At 44.9% G+C, this 14,161-nt stretch overlaps 1 protein-coding gene across 1 annotated transcript; it reads left to right on the top strand.

Annotated features, from left to right (window-relative positions):
- Positions 1–13,855, top strand: GLT6D1 (glycosyltransferase 6 domain containing 1). The gene is made up of 8 exons (XM_053571957.1): positions 1–12; positions 415–607; positions 697–797; positions 882–1,215; positions 1,450–1,579; positions 5,115–5,156; positions 12,634–12,771; positions 13,156–13,855. Exons 1-8 carry the CDS (start codon positions 1–3, stop codon positions 13,853–13,855), a joined length of 1,650 nt encoding a protein of 549 aa, XP_053427932.1.
- The last annotated feature ends 306 nt before the right edge of the window (positions 13,856–14,161 follow it).

The raw sequence follows: 14,161 nt of genomic DNA, 5'->3' as shown, positions 1-14,161 counted from the left end.
ATGTACCAGACGGTGAGCCTGCCCACCCACTGACATCTCTCCAGATAAATTCAAATTCCTGCCCGTCCCCATGTCCATCTTCATATGCAATGCAACATTTCTGCAAGCTATTTGAAAAGCAGTTGTGTTGTCATGGAAAATGTCTTTAAAACTGAAGCCTTTGCATCTGATAAAGGACTGTCTCCAAAACATACAAATAGCTCTTAAAATTCAACAAGAAGGAAACAACTCAGAAAATTGGAAAAACTGGACAGACATCTTACTATAAAAGACACGAATGAAAAGTTAAGATATAAAAAGATGGTCAGTGTCATCTGTCGTTAGGGAATTGCAAACTAAAACAATCAGATAACACTGCACACCTGCTGGAATGGCTCGTGCCTAGAAATCTAAGTCTAAACCCCACTGCTGCAGGGGACCATTGGCCCAGCCCTGTGGAAGACAGTGCAGCAACTTGGCACCAAGCCACACAGCGACTTCCTGCCACAGCCCAGCATTGTGCTCCTAGGAATTTATACAGAGCTAAAAGCTTCTGTCCCCACAAAACCATGGACAAGATTATTCATAAGTGCCCTAAACTGGGAGCAAACAAGCTGCCCTTCAATAGGTGAGTGACACACACACTGGGGGACGTCTGTATCACTCGACAGTCAAAAGAAACAAGGTTCTTTCCCTTGGACCTGGTGGCTTGTGCAGCAGTGGCAGAGATCAAGGTTCGAGACCTTCACAGCAAGGAGGAGGAGCTCCTGAAACAGCTGGACGATCTCAAGGTGCAGTTGCCCCCCCATGTCTCCAAGGTGATAGGGAGCGTGATGTCCAAACTCTCCAAGATCTGAGGCTTCCGTAAATCCGACACCCATGTTCTCACTGTCATTAAGCAGACGCAGAAAGAAAACCTCAGGAAGTTCTACAAAGGCAGGAAGTACCATCCCCTGGATCTGCGAGCTAAAAAGACTTGTACTGCGCCTGACAAGCTCTGGAGCACTGATGATCAAGAGCACAAGGAGCAGCCGCACCCCCCACTGCAGGAGCACCGGTCAGGCCGACGGTCAGGCCCAAGTCTAACAGGACCAACGAAAACACAAAACTGGAAAAAAAAAAACGTGATTCAGACGTTGAAACACGAGGGGAAAGAAGAGTCTGAAAAGTCCACATGCTGTGACTCTGATCAGCAGGTGTTCTGGAAACAGCAAAACTTACAGAGGCGGGAGAAAGGTCAGCTGGGGGCTTGGGTGGCGGGTAGTGTGGGAGGGGTGAAACATAGTTTCTTCTTGGTGGTGACACCATCCTGATACCATCACAGTGGACGGTATGACACCCTGCACTTTTTCAAGCCCACAGGACTTCACCATATGAAGTATAAAACTCACCATATGAAAATTAGAAAATCTACCCCAGACAGGTGTGCAGACCATGAGAAAGTAATCTGCCTGTGTCACTAACGTCTAGGACACGCCCAGGTCACGCTGGGAATAGAAGCCACACGTGAGCCCTGTGTCCAGGCGGATCAGGCCCCTCCCCGCAGGAGCGCACACCAACAGCCCTCCACCTCAGTCATGTACGTGGAACTGAGCAGCGAGTGAGTGACGATGACCAGAACTCGGGGGTCTCACCGTTAGGGTGGGGATGATGGAAGGGGATCATATGAATTTGCGCTCACCTTAGCGTGAGAGACTCACCACACAGCTGCGTAGACGCAGGTTTGCAGGTGTGCACGAAGCTCAACTGGCGTTTCCCACCCTGTCAGCTGGGAAATGACAGGGACACCCAGTAAGAACGGCACGCCCGTACCCAGGTCTTGGCATCTGACTCTGCTCTCATAGAAGGAAGCCAGGTTCCTGGGGAAAGAGCTGGTTCTGGAGGGGCAGATGTTCAGGTGAGCCAGGCACCTTGTGCGGCGAGTATGGGAGTGATTCTCTGAAAGTCTGGTATTGGAGGGACACAGGCGCCAGAGCGGAAGGAGCTCCCAGAGCAAGAAAATACTTTAAGTAGCATTGAATTAAAGCCCAAATTATAAAGCAAACATTCCTGAGTTAGTTCATACTGATGTAAATAAATGATTGAGGGAAGGAGGGAGGAGGGACAGAGGTCTGCACAGAGCTCCCAGCACTTCTCATAGACGCTGCCCCTCAGGAGGTGACACCTGGGCCCCAAGTGTGTCTGTGCTAGGCTTCCCACGCCCTGCCCACCCTGCCCTGGCCCGGGGTCCTGCTGAGGTCTGAGAAACTGCCCCAGGGAAGAGGAACCCCTGCAGAGGAAGGTTGAGAGGACCCTAGGGTGTGGGGCCGGGTGAGGGGGCAGGAGGGGGATGGGATATCCTAGCAAAAGCTGCAGGGCTCTGGTTAATGACAGGGTCTCAGTATTGCTCTGTGAGTTTTAACAAGTGTCCTACACTCCTGGGGGACTTTAATAAAAGGAAGAGGAGAGCAAGCCAGGCGCGGTGACTCACCCCTGTAATCTCAACACTTGTGAAGCCAAGGCAGGTGGATTGCCTGAGATCACAGGTGTGAGACAAGCCTCAGCAAGAGTGAGACCCCATCTCTAACACAAGCCAAGTGTTGTGGCAGGTGACTGTAGTCCCGGCTACTCGGGAGGCTGACAGGAGCATCATTTGAACCCAGGAGTTTGAGGTTACTGTGAGCTGTGAAGCCATGACACTCTACTGAGGGCGACATAGTAACACTCTGTTTCAAAAAAAAAAAAGAACAAGTGCTAGTTTTCACTTTGTTTGGAACATAGGATCACATAAACTAAACTAAAATCTAGTTTATTAAAAAAATAAGAGGGAGACGCTGCACGGGGTTCTAGATGCTTTCTTTAGTTTTTTTTTTGTTGTTGTTTGTTTGTTTTGAGACAAAGTCTCACTCTGTCGCCCTGGCTAGAGTGCTGTGGCATCATAATAGCACACAACAACCTCAGACTCCTGGGCTCAAGTGATCCTCTTGCCTCAGCCTCCTGAGCTGGGACTACAGGCACCTGACACCACAATGCCCTGCTACTTTTTCTATTTTTAGTAGAGACATTCTTGCCCAGGCTGGTCTCAAACTCCTGAGCTCAAGAAATCCTGCCACCTTGGCTTCCCAGAGTTCTGGGATTACAGGCATGAGCCACCGTGCCCAGCCACTAGCTCTAGATATTTTGTTACTCAAATTTCATTAGGTCTTTATTCAAATTCAAAAATTAAGTGATTTTTTCATTTATTTAATGAACAAGAAATAATTTACTTGTAGGGTTGATACTTTTTTTTTTTTTTTTATTGTTGGGGATTCATTGAGGGTACAATAAGCCAGGTTACACTGATTGCAATTGTTAGGTAAAGTTAGGGTTGATACATTTAGGAAATAAATATACAGGATGTCCATTTACATTTGAATTTCACATAAACAAGAAGTCAGTTTTAGCAGAAGTATGTCCCATGCAAGATTTGAGACACACACTAAAAAATTATTCTTTGTCTATGTCAAACTAAAACTTAACGGGCGTCCTGTGTTTGGCCTGGCAAATCTCTCTACAGAAAAGCAGCTCTGCTGTCAAGAATCTCTGTGGGACAGACTCCCTACACGCTGGGGGGCACAGCTGCCAGGCAAGTGGGTTCTGATGGCAACAGAGGGATGGGGGCAGGAAGCACATTGCCTGTATGCATGTGGTCTGTGTGCGTGCGTGTGTGTGCTGAGTTGGGTACAGACTGACAGAACACGAGACAGGTTTTGCACAACAGGAGGCCTCTGCAGACGGCCTGTACAGCCGCCTCCACATGGGAGGAGAGAACAAGGAGAGGCCCACATGTGCAGTGGCGCTGCTGGGTAGGGGAAGTCACCTGCAGTTTAGTGGGTGTGGCAACTAGAGCGGGCAGAGCGTGTGTCTAGACGACATTTAAGGCAGTTGGATGTTCGAGAACTCTGTTGGGCACTTTCACGCCTTGGGCTCATGGTCCCAGCCCGCTGTGCGGAAGTCGCAGGCCCGTCTCTGCAGCTGGGGAACCTCACCTGCTCCCGCAGGACCAAGTTTGGCACTCACTGCCCTGTACATGTCTCTCCCATGGAAGATGTGTTTCTTCAGAGGGCCCTGTTCTCTGCACCCTTCATTCCGTGGGGCCCAGAGCCTCCATGAACAATGACTTTTCAGCAAGTCCCTCATTTGCAAGTCTCTCTTGTTTCTAATGAAGCTTGGAGTGAGCAGTCTGAAGTCTGACGGAGTCCAGCCCTGGGGAATCCCATAGTGAAATACCTGTGACTACGGGCACTCCTGAGAGTGTCAGACAGGGACTCAGTCTTACAGTCATTTATTTCTCTTAGTTACAAAATGCCCAGTGCCCAGGAGTTATGGGAGAGAGGAGCCTAATCAGCCTGTTAATTGAATAATCAACATGAACCATCAGTGACCTCTGGATGAGTAAAGTATTCATATGCAAAGAGAATCAGAGGTGACCATCTGGACCCCCTAGCCTCTTCAACATGCACTAGAGCCACTGGTGTTTGACAAATTTTAAAAATCTACATTTCTGGCTTGGCTTCCGTAGCACAGGGGTTACGGTGCCAGCCACAACCTACCCAGTCTGGTGGGTTCAAAGTCGGCCCAGGCCAGCTAAACGACAATGACAACTGCAACAAAAAATAGCCGGGCATTGTGGCGGGCGCCTGTAGTCTCAGCTACTTGGGGGGCTGAAGCAGGAGAATCACTTAAGCCCAAGGGTTTGGGGTTGCTGTGAGCTGTGACTCCACCGCACTCTACCAAGGGTGACATAGTGAGACTCTGTCTCAAAAAAAAATCTACATTTCTGTCTACATGAGTTCTCTCATATGATTTTTTTTTTTTTTCTTAACTCTTCCTCCCAACAACCACAGCCTTGGTCATGACCTCTGCACCCTGCATCTCTCCCAGACCAGTGTGGCCCCTTCCAGACCTGGCTGAGATCTCTCTTCTCCAAATGGTTTCCTGAACTCCAAATTTGGGTTGACAGCACTTCTAGGCTCCCACGGCACCTGGCCAGTCCCTGCCACCCCACCTGCTTAAAGCTGTCCTCTCCACCTCAAGCTCCCTGAGGACAGGGCCAGCTCTGTGGAGAATGTTAGCAGAGGAGCCTTGTAATCACCTCATTTTCCCTTTGTACCCAGGCGTCAAGTAGAACTTCAGCTGTCAGACTGGTTTAAACCCAGGTAAGAGAATGCACGTTCGTTTGCACGCACAGGAAAACAATATCTCTCAGTTTGAGGTGGTAAGTTTTCCCCTCAGTCACTATATCATAGCTAACCTGAGAGGTTTCCAGAATTGGAATTTTTAGTTTTAAGGCTCTTATATACAAACCTAGGGTTTACTTACCAAGAATTGGGCAATCAGGGTGATAAAAAGCCAACATGCTGCCTGCTTGAACGTGCCTGGTTCATTCAGGAAAAGGGCATCTCTTTGGAGATAGCTTGAAATGCTACAGTGACTCTGTCTGACTTGGGCACCCACCAGGTGGGAGACTTACTCTTTGTACAGTTATGGAGTGTCCTGCTGTGTGGTGTGGCGACAGCTCATTTAACCAGTTCTCTGTGGGTTTACGATGATTTATAGTTGGGGCTATTGTAAGTAAAGTTTTTGTGAAGAAATTTGAACATGTTTTTGTACACTCGTGTGAATTTCAGCATTGTACAAGTTTTGAAAATGGGGTCATTAGATCAAAGAGTGTAGCTATTTACAATATTGATGTAAATTTAAAACTATGAAATTTCCTTTTGATACTTACCCTTTTATTTTCTTGTCTATAATCCGTAAGCTGAAGTATTATTTTTCTTTTTGTTGTTGTTGGGGATTCATTGAGGGTACAAAGAGCCAGGTTACATTGATTGCATTTGTTAAAGTCCCTGTTATAATTGTGACCTGCCCCCAAAAGGTGTGTCGTACACTGTGACCCCCCCACCGCTCCCTCCTTCCCTCTCTCTGCTCTCCCCTTCCCCCCCCCTCCCTCTCTCTCTCCCTCATTCCCCCACCCTCCACCATGTACTAGGTCATCAACTGTCCTCATATCAGAATTGACTACATAGGATTCATGCTTCTCCATTCTTGTGATGGTTTATTAAGAATAATGTGTTCCACTTCCATCCAGGTTAATACAAAGGCTGTAAAGTCTCCCTTTTTAATGGCTCAATAGTATTCCATGGTGTACATACACCACAGCTTGTTAATCCATTCCTGGGTTGGTGGGCATGTAGACTGTTCCCACATTTTGGCGATTGTAAATTGAGCTGTGATAAACAGTCTAGTGCAGTCTTATGATAAAAAGATTTTGTGCCTTCTGGGTAGATGTCCAGTAATGGGATTGCAGGATCAAATGGGAGATCTGGTTTGAGTTCTTTGAGTGTTCTCCACACTTCCTTCCAAAAAGGTATTGGTTTGCAGTCCCACCAGCAGTGAAAAAGTGTTCCCTTCTCTCCACATCCACTCCAGCATCTGCAGTTTTGAGATTTTGTGATGTGGGCCATTCTCGCTGGGATTGGATGGTATCGCAGGGTGGTTTTGATTAGCATTTCTCTAATAATTAGGGATGATGAGCATTTTTTCAGATGTTTGTTAGCCACAAAAGCTGAAGTATTATCAACTTTTTTATTGTGGATATAACTGCTAGTGAAAATATCTCAATTTCATTTACATTGCTGTAATCATTACTGTTTGAACATCTTTTTATATGTTTACCGCTCATTTGAATTACACATTTTGTGTATTCTTTTTTTCACATGAACATTTTGAGCAGATTTCAGGAGCGCAGAACTTGACTAAGTATAACCCGTGGCTCACAGTAGCCATCTCTGATTTGTGTAAAACCTGCTCTTAGTACTTACATTTGCTTATTTTTAATAAAACAGAAACTATAACCTTCAACACTTATCTCCCATGCCCTCCCTCCACCCTCACTCCAGCCCTGAAATCATCAATGTCCTGAATATTGGCGATGAGGCAGGTGGTCCTGGTTGGTTGCAATCTTGCCTTCCTTTTTATACAATTTTGTCTCATCTGTAAGTATTCTGAAAAGATTCATTTTTAAATGTTAGTGGTTATAACTTTATAAAGAGGATATCCTGTTTCCATTGTCCTCTGGGGCTAACCTTACCCCCTTATGCCATATTGCTAAGATTCACCCAAATTTTGTGAATTCATCCATAATTGGTTTTGACAGTCGTATGATAATCCACAGTGGAAATATACCAGCTTACTCTTCTGCTGTCTGGCTCACGGGCACTTCAGTTGTCTTGCTGTTATGAATAGTGCTGCTGTGAATACTCTGCCGTGAGTGTCCCAGTTCATGGGATCAGGTGTGGGCACCTTGGAACCACTGGGTCGTGGGGCCTGTGGGGGTCCTGCCTAGGAGATGGTGCCTGTCTAAGTCTGGTCAGGCCTAGATAACAGAAATTTATTTTTCACAGCTCTGGAGGCTGGAAGCCCAAGGTCAGGGTGCCAGCGTGGTCACATTCTGGTGAGGGCCCCTTCCTGGCTTACAGACAGCAGCCTTCTCACTGTGTCCTCACCTGGCAGAGAGGAAGAGGAAGTGAATGCTCCCCTGTCTCTGCCACAAGGATGCTGATCTCACCACGAGGGCTCCATCCTCATGATGTAACTAGCTCCCAGAGGCCCCATCTCCAAATACCACAACATTGAGGAGTGGGGTTTCAACACATGAATTTTGTGGGGGGAGGGCCACAAACATTCAGCCCATAGCAGTGCCAAATAATTTCCCAAAGTAGTATACTAAGTCAGATTCTCAAAAATCTCCTTGTTCTTTGACACTGGAGCTGCCAAAAGAATGGATGTAAAAAATATCTCTTAAGTTATATTAGCAAAATGATAAAAGGTCCCTGACATTGACCTCTACAGAAAACCAGAGAGAAAACTGGACGTAGGAGTGAGAATCAGCTTCTTCAGAACTCTGGAAACTAAAGACGTGCCGTGATCTAGGGGCATATGCTCCACTGGAGCTCGGTGAGAACGGTGAGATTTTTGGCATTTTAGTTTGCTCTGGTCACACTGCTTCTCCCCAGCTCCACAGTAGCCTTGGAAACTAATAACGTATATGGGAAGTGAAGCCCAGTGAGCACAGTGGAGCTGAGCTCCCTCAGAGGCTCAACGCCAAAGAGCTCACCACTGACTCACCTACAAGTCTGTCTGTGCTTGGCCTGACCCAGATTTCTCTGAGTCAGGTCAGGAAATTTTTCCCAGGACATTTGTTGGAAACAAATATAGGCAATTGCTTAACTTCACAACTGCCCAAGGCGTGGCAGTGGAGCAAATAATAAGTTAAATTAAAAACTTAAGAAAAGCTGGGAAATTAGATACCAGGGTTTGAAAAACTGACTAATCGGAATACCCGGACATTTGTAGCATTGTGCATCCATTCAGAACAGACCTGAGAAGATGCTAAGCTCTTAACCACTGGAAGATCTTGGGCTCTGTGCAAACAGGAAGTGAAGGCTCTGGCGGGGTCAGCGGCCATGGGCCTGGCCGGGTGATGGGGTGTGCCCCAACATGCACACAGACCCATCAGGAGGACTAGGAGAATTATCAATTCCAGGCATTTAAAGAAATCTTCTCTATCACTAAGCTAAGTGGGCATAGACGTATGTTGCAAAAAATCAGAAAAGTTTTAAGTCTTAAGGCCATAAATCATGAAAAATGCAGACTTTACAAAATTGTTCAGAAAAGGCATGAAACAAATGAATAATAGAAAAAAGCAAAAACAACACACCCTGGGGAGGGAGGGAAAATCAGATTTTTAGAGTTGTCACATTATGATGTTTAAAATATCCAGTTTTCAATGAATAATTATAAAATATGCAAAGAAAAAAGGCAAAATGACTTTTACACAGAAAAAAAAAAAAAACAATTAATAGAAACTATCCCTGAAGAAGACCAGCTGTTGGACTTACTAGACAGAGTTTAAATCAGCTGCTGAAAGATGTGCAAAGAACTACAGAAACCTATGGACAAGGAGCTAAAGAAAAGTATGAAAACAACATCTTACCAAATACAGAATATCAATAAAGACATAGAAATTATTTTTTTAAACCAAATATAAGTTCTGGAGTTTAAAAGTGTAATAATTGAATTTTGAAATTCACTAGAGATTCTCAAGACATGCATTAAACTTCAGGTAGGATAAACTCAGAGAGATCCACAACCAGACATGTTGTAATCAGGCTATCAAGACCCAGAGCAAGAATTTTAAATGCACCAAGACAGAAGTGATTCAATATTTACAAGAGATCCTCGATAAGATTAACACTGATTTTTCATCAGACATGAGAATGAAATATTAGAAGTGCTGAAAAACAAAAACCTGTCAACCAACAATTGTATATTCATCAAAACTGTCCTTCCAAAAGTGAAGAAAATATTCAGACATTCCCAGGAAAGCAAACAGTGAGAAAAAGCATCACTAGCAGACCCACCCTATGAGATCCGCTAAAAAGAGCTCTTCTGGCTGAAATGAAGGGGCTCTGGACGGCAGCTCCAAAGTACAAGAAGAAATGCAGGTGACTTCATAGGTAAATATAAAAGATGGATTAAACCTAATTTAGCTTGTAACTCTTTTCTTCTCCTATCTTATTTACTTATTTATTTATTTTTAGAGATAGGATCTCACTCTGTCACCCAAGCTAGGGTGTAGTGGGGTCATCATAGCTCAAACTCCTAGACTCAGGCAATCCTCCTGTCTCAGCCTCTCAAGTATCTGGGAACTACAGGTGCCACCACCATGCCTGGCTAATTTTTTAATTAATTTTTGTAGAGTCTTTCTTTCTGTGTTGCCCAGGATGGTCTTGAACTTCCAGCTTCAAGCCATTCTCCTGCCTCAGCCTCACGAAGTGCTGGGATTATAGGCATGAGTCACTGTGCTGGCCTTGTATCGTATTCAGCAGATAGCTGCCTAAATCAATAATTATTATTCTGTGTTGGGCACAATGTATACAGATATAATATGTAGGATAATAACAGCATGAAGATGGGAGAGGGAATATAAAAGGAAAGGTTTTGTATGCTATTGAACATAAATTTGTATTAGCCTAACTAGATTCTTACAAGATGTTAATTGTCATCCCCCAAGGTAACTACTAAGAAAATAAGTATAAGAAGTAAGTATAAGACAATACACAATAAAGAAACAAGTGAATTAAAATAGTATCCTTTCACAACTGTAATCCTAGTACTTTGGGAGACTGATGTGGGAGGAGTGCTTGAGGCCAGGAGTTCAGCCGGAGCAAAAGTGAGACACTGTCTCTACAAACAAAGAAAAAAAAAAGGAAAAAGAAAAAAAATTAGTGGAGTGTGGTGGTGCATGCTTGTAGTCCCAGCTACTCTGGAGACTAAAGCAGGAGGACTGCTTGAGCTCAGGAATTCAAGGGAGCAGTCAGCTATGACGACTCCACTGCACTCCAGCCTGGTTGACAAGACTGGGAGGAAGGAAGGAAGGAAGGAAGGAAGGAAGGAAGGAAGGAAGGAAGGAAGGAAGGAAGGAAGGGAGGGAGGGAGGGAGGGAGGGAGGGAGGAAGGAAGGGTACTTTAGAAAAATACCCATTTAACACAATGGAGGTCATTAATGGAGGAATAAAAGAACAAAAAATTACATGACATAAAATGCAAATAACAAAATAACCATTTCAATATACTTTGTAAATGGGTAGAACATGCCACTTATTGTTAGAATAGGTAAAAACATTATCCAACTATATATGTACTGTCTAGATGAGATATTCTAAATTCAAAGGCATAAATAGGTTTAACTAAAAGGCTTGAAAAATGTATGTTATGCAAACAGTAACCATAAGTTAGAGTGGCTGTGCTAACCTCAGGTAAAATAGAAAAGACAAAAATTGTTGCTACAGACAAATAGGACATTTGGTAATAATAAAATCATTGATTCGTCAATAAGCTACAATGATTATGGACGTGTGCACCTAACAACAGAGTCCTAAAATCAAGCAAAAACTGACAGAATTGACAGGAGAAATAGACAATTCAACAATAATAGTTGGAGACTTCACTACAGCACCTTCAATTCCACCTCTAGGCATATACCCCGAAAAATTAAAACCATTATGTTCACAGAAAAACTTGTATATGAGTGTTCATAGTTGCATATTCATAATAGTCAAAGTGTATATAACTCAATTATCCATCAGCTGATGAGTGAAATGTGATATGGCCATACAATATTATCAAACATATGTCCAGAACAAGTCAATCTACAAAGACAGAAAGTAGATTAGTCCTTGCCAGGAAGTGCAGGGAAGAGAGGTTGGGGAGTGATCGCTGTTTTATACAGTATAGCAAAGAAGTATTTCATTTTCTTTGGAGCAACTGTGAATAGCATTTGTTTTTAATAAGAGTTTCTGCACTTTCACGTTTTGTGTATAGAAAGGAGACTAGGTTTTTGTTCCTTAGTTTTGTTTTGTTGTGGTTTTTTTTTTTTTTTTGAGACAGAGCCTCACTCTGTCTCCCTGGGTAGAGTACCATGGTGTCACAGCTCACAGCAACCTTTAACTCTTGGGCGTAAGTGATTCTCTGGCCTCAGCCTCCTAAGTAGCTGGGGCTTCAGGCACCCACCACGATGCCCGGCTATTTTGTTATTGTTGTTGTTGTTGTAGTTGCCATTGTTGTTTCAGCTGGCCCAGGCCAGGTTCAAACCCTCCAGCCTCGGTGTATGCGGCCAGCACCCTACCCCCTGAGCTACAGGCACTGCCAGGAGACTAGTTTTTCATCTGCTCATCGTGTACCCTGCCACCTTGCTGAATTCACTTATTAGTTCCAGATTTTTCTTTTTTTTAGCTTCCTTAGGATTTTCTGTGTAGACAATCAAGTAATCTGCAAACAGGGACAGTGTGATTATTTCCCTTCCACCTGAGGCCTTTTATTGCAATTTCTGGCCTTGATGCAGTGGCCAGCCCTCTGTCACGGTGTTAGAACTTGCCATGCTCCTGATCACAGGTGAACACGTCCATCTTGCTCCATCCAGTGTGTTGGCTGTGGGATTTGTGCAGACGCTCTTAACCAAGTTGAAGTAATTCCCCTCTATTTCTAGTTTTTCCTGAGATATTTTATCATGAATTGTGCATTGGACTTAGTATAGTTTTTGTATGTTTATAGACAGGGATATGTGACTGTTTTTAGCTTTTGATGTGATGGTTTCTGTTGGTTTCAAATACTGAACTGGTCTTACATAATGTGAATCCCATGGCAGTTTCATTACTACTGAAAGCAAATGTCTCTCTCCCTTTCTGGTCTCATCTTCCCGTTTCTGCTGTATTGCACTGGTGGGCTTAAAGTGTGAAGGGGAATGTGAAATGGCACCCTGAGAAGTGTCTAAGAAAAGGGGAGGGAGAGGAGGGAGAGGAAGAGGTGCACAGGGAGGGAAGAATCCCTGTCCCCAGCTCCCTGCTGCCTTCCAGTCTCCTGGGGAAATTCTGACTCTGTGAAGCCTAGTTTTGAGCTGCATTAAAGCTTAGGAAAGGTGGTGCCTGGGCTCACATGGGCGTCAAGGGGACAGAATGAGTGACCTATGCACACAGATGTAGAGCCTGGCACATGGTGGGTGCTACTAAGCAGCAGTGACCCACTGGTGTGCCCGCCACCACCTTAGTAACCCATTTCTTGTTTGTTCTGCAGAAACCGCCTTGATGTCGTGACGATGACAGACTGGCTTGCTCCAGTCATATGGGATGGGACTTTTGACAGGCAGGCCCTGGAGAAATACTACAGCAGACAGAACATCACGGTGGGCCTTGCTGTCTTTGCTACTAGCAGGTAGGTGCCGCAAACCTTTGCCCTGTTTTATTTAGGAAAAGCAAGGAAAAACATCCATGGGCCATCTGCCTCCAAAGAACTTGCCATTATTGACGCTAACTATTTTTTCTGGCTATCTTGTACAAAATGTTTGTAGTGGTTGTTTTCCCTGCTGGTGGCCAGGTCCTCCACGCCACTTGGGAATGTCCTGGCTAATGTCCCTTTGGCTCTCATCTCCTTTTCTCACACCCACCAATTCAGCTGAAGTCACCACAGACATGACTTCTCTGCCCTCACTGTGGGGACCCTTCAGCACCAGCCACGCCTGTATGGGGCAGCGTGTCTGATGGCGTCCTCCTCCTGAGGAAGTGCAGGAGAATAAGTCCCTTCCTTCGTGTGTCCCAGGTCTTCACACCAGTACCTGAAGACATTCTTGAAGTCGGCGAACCTGCACTTCATGTCTGGCTACAGAGTCATCTTCTACATCATAGCAGACCTCTTCTTCAGGGTGCCAGAAATACAGCTGGGCCCTCTGCGAACACTCAGGGTGCTCCCAATAAACAAGGAGGGCTGGTGGTACAACCCGCACCTGGTGCAGATGAAGGGTCTGGGGGAGTACATCGTGAGCCACATCCAGGCTGAGGTGGACTTTCTCTTCAGCATGACGGTCAACCAGGTCTTCCAGAGCGAGTTTGGGGTGGAGACCCTGGGCACGTCTGTGGCTCAGCTCCACACGTGGTGGTATTTTAGAAACACCAACAATTTACCTTACGAGAGGAAGCCAAACTCAGCTGCTTACATACCATTTGGGCAGGGGGACTTCTACTATGATGGGTCTGTGATCGGCGGCACCCCCCACATGATCCTGAGCCTCATCGAGGACTATCTCAACAGAGTCATTCTCGACATCGAGAAGGGGCTTAACAGCACCTATGAAAGGTACCTGAACAAATACTTTTTCATCAACAAACCCGCCAAGGTGTTATCGCCAGAATACAACTGGGACGCTACCTACTCCCCCCCTGCCAAGATTCGGTACGTTAGGGTGGTAAATCATCGTGAGAGGAAATCTGATTATTTCCTTAAGTTTATGAACTATCAGTGAATCACAGCAATTCTTTACAGGATGCTTCGTGACTTTCCACTGTTTAGAGGCATAAAAATTCACACCCTTCCAGAAGAAATTTTTCCTCTTGCCATTGTGAACAATCCAATGGGCTAAGACAGGATAAAGGGTGAGAGGGCACACCCCACGTTCACAAGAGCAAAGCCATTATGTAGTATAGGCAGCTTGGAAACCCTTTGGGCATAGAATGAATTTTTTTAAATGGAGAAAGAATCTATTCCAGGGAAAAAAGTATATTCACAAAATGGAAATGTATTACATGTAAAGGAAAAAATAAACATTGGC

Source organism: Nycticebus coucang, chromosome 2 (genome assembly GCF_027406575.1).
Source record: "Nycticebus coucang isolate mNycCou1 chromosome 2, mNycCou1.pri, whole genome shotgun sequence".
NCBI classification, from domain to species: Eukaryota; Metazoa; Chordata; class Mammalia; order Primates; family Lorisidae; genus Nycticebus; species Nycticebus coucang.
Note: the sequence above shows the minus strand (reverse complement) of the source record. Positions and strands in the feature narration are given on the sequence as shown.

Bases quoted from the DNA above. Each gene is read 5' to 3' on its own strand.
- GLT6D1 (XM_053571957.1), top strand. The intron at 5,157-12,633 runs GTAAGAGAATGC...TTTGTTCTGCAG, and splicing joins TCAGACTGGTTTAAACCCAG to AAACCGCCTTGATGTCGTGA. The intron at 12,772-13,155 runs GTAGGTGCCGCA...CGTGTGTCCCAG, and splicing joins GCTGTCTTTGCTACTAGCAG to GTCTTCACACCAGTACCTGA.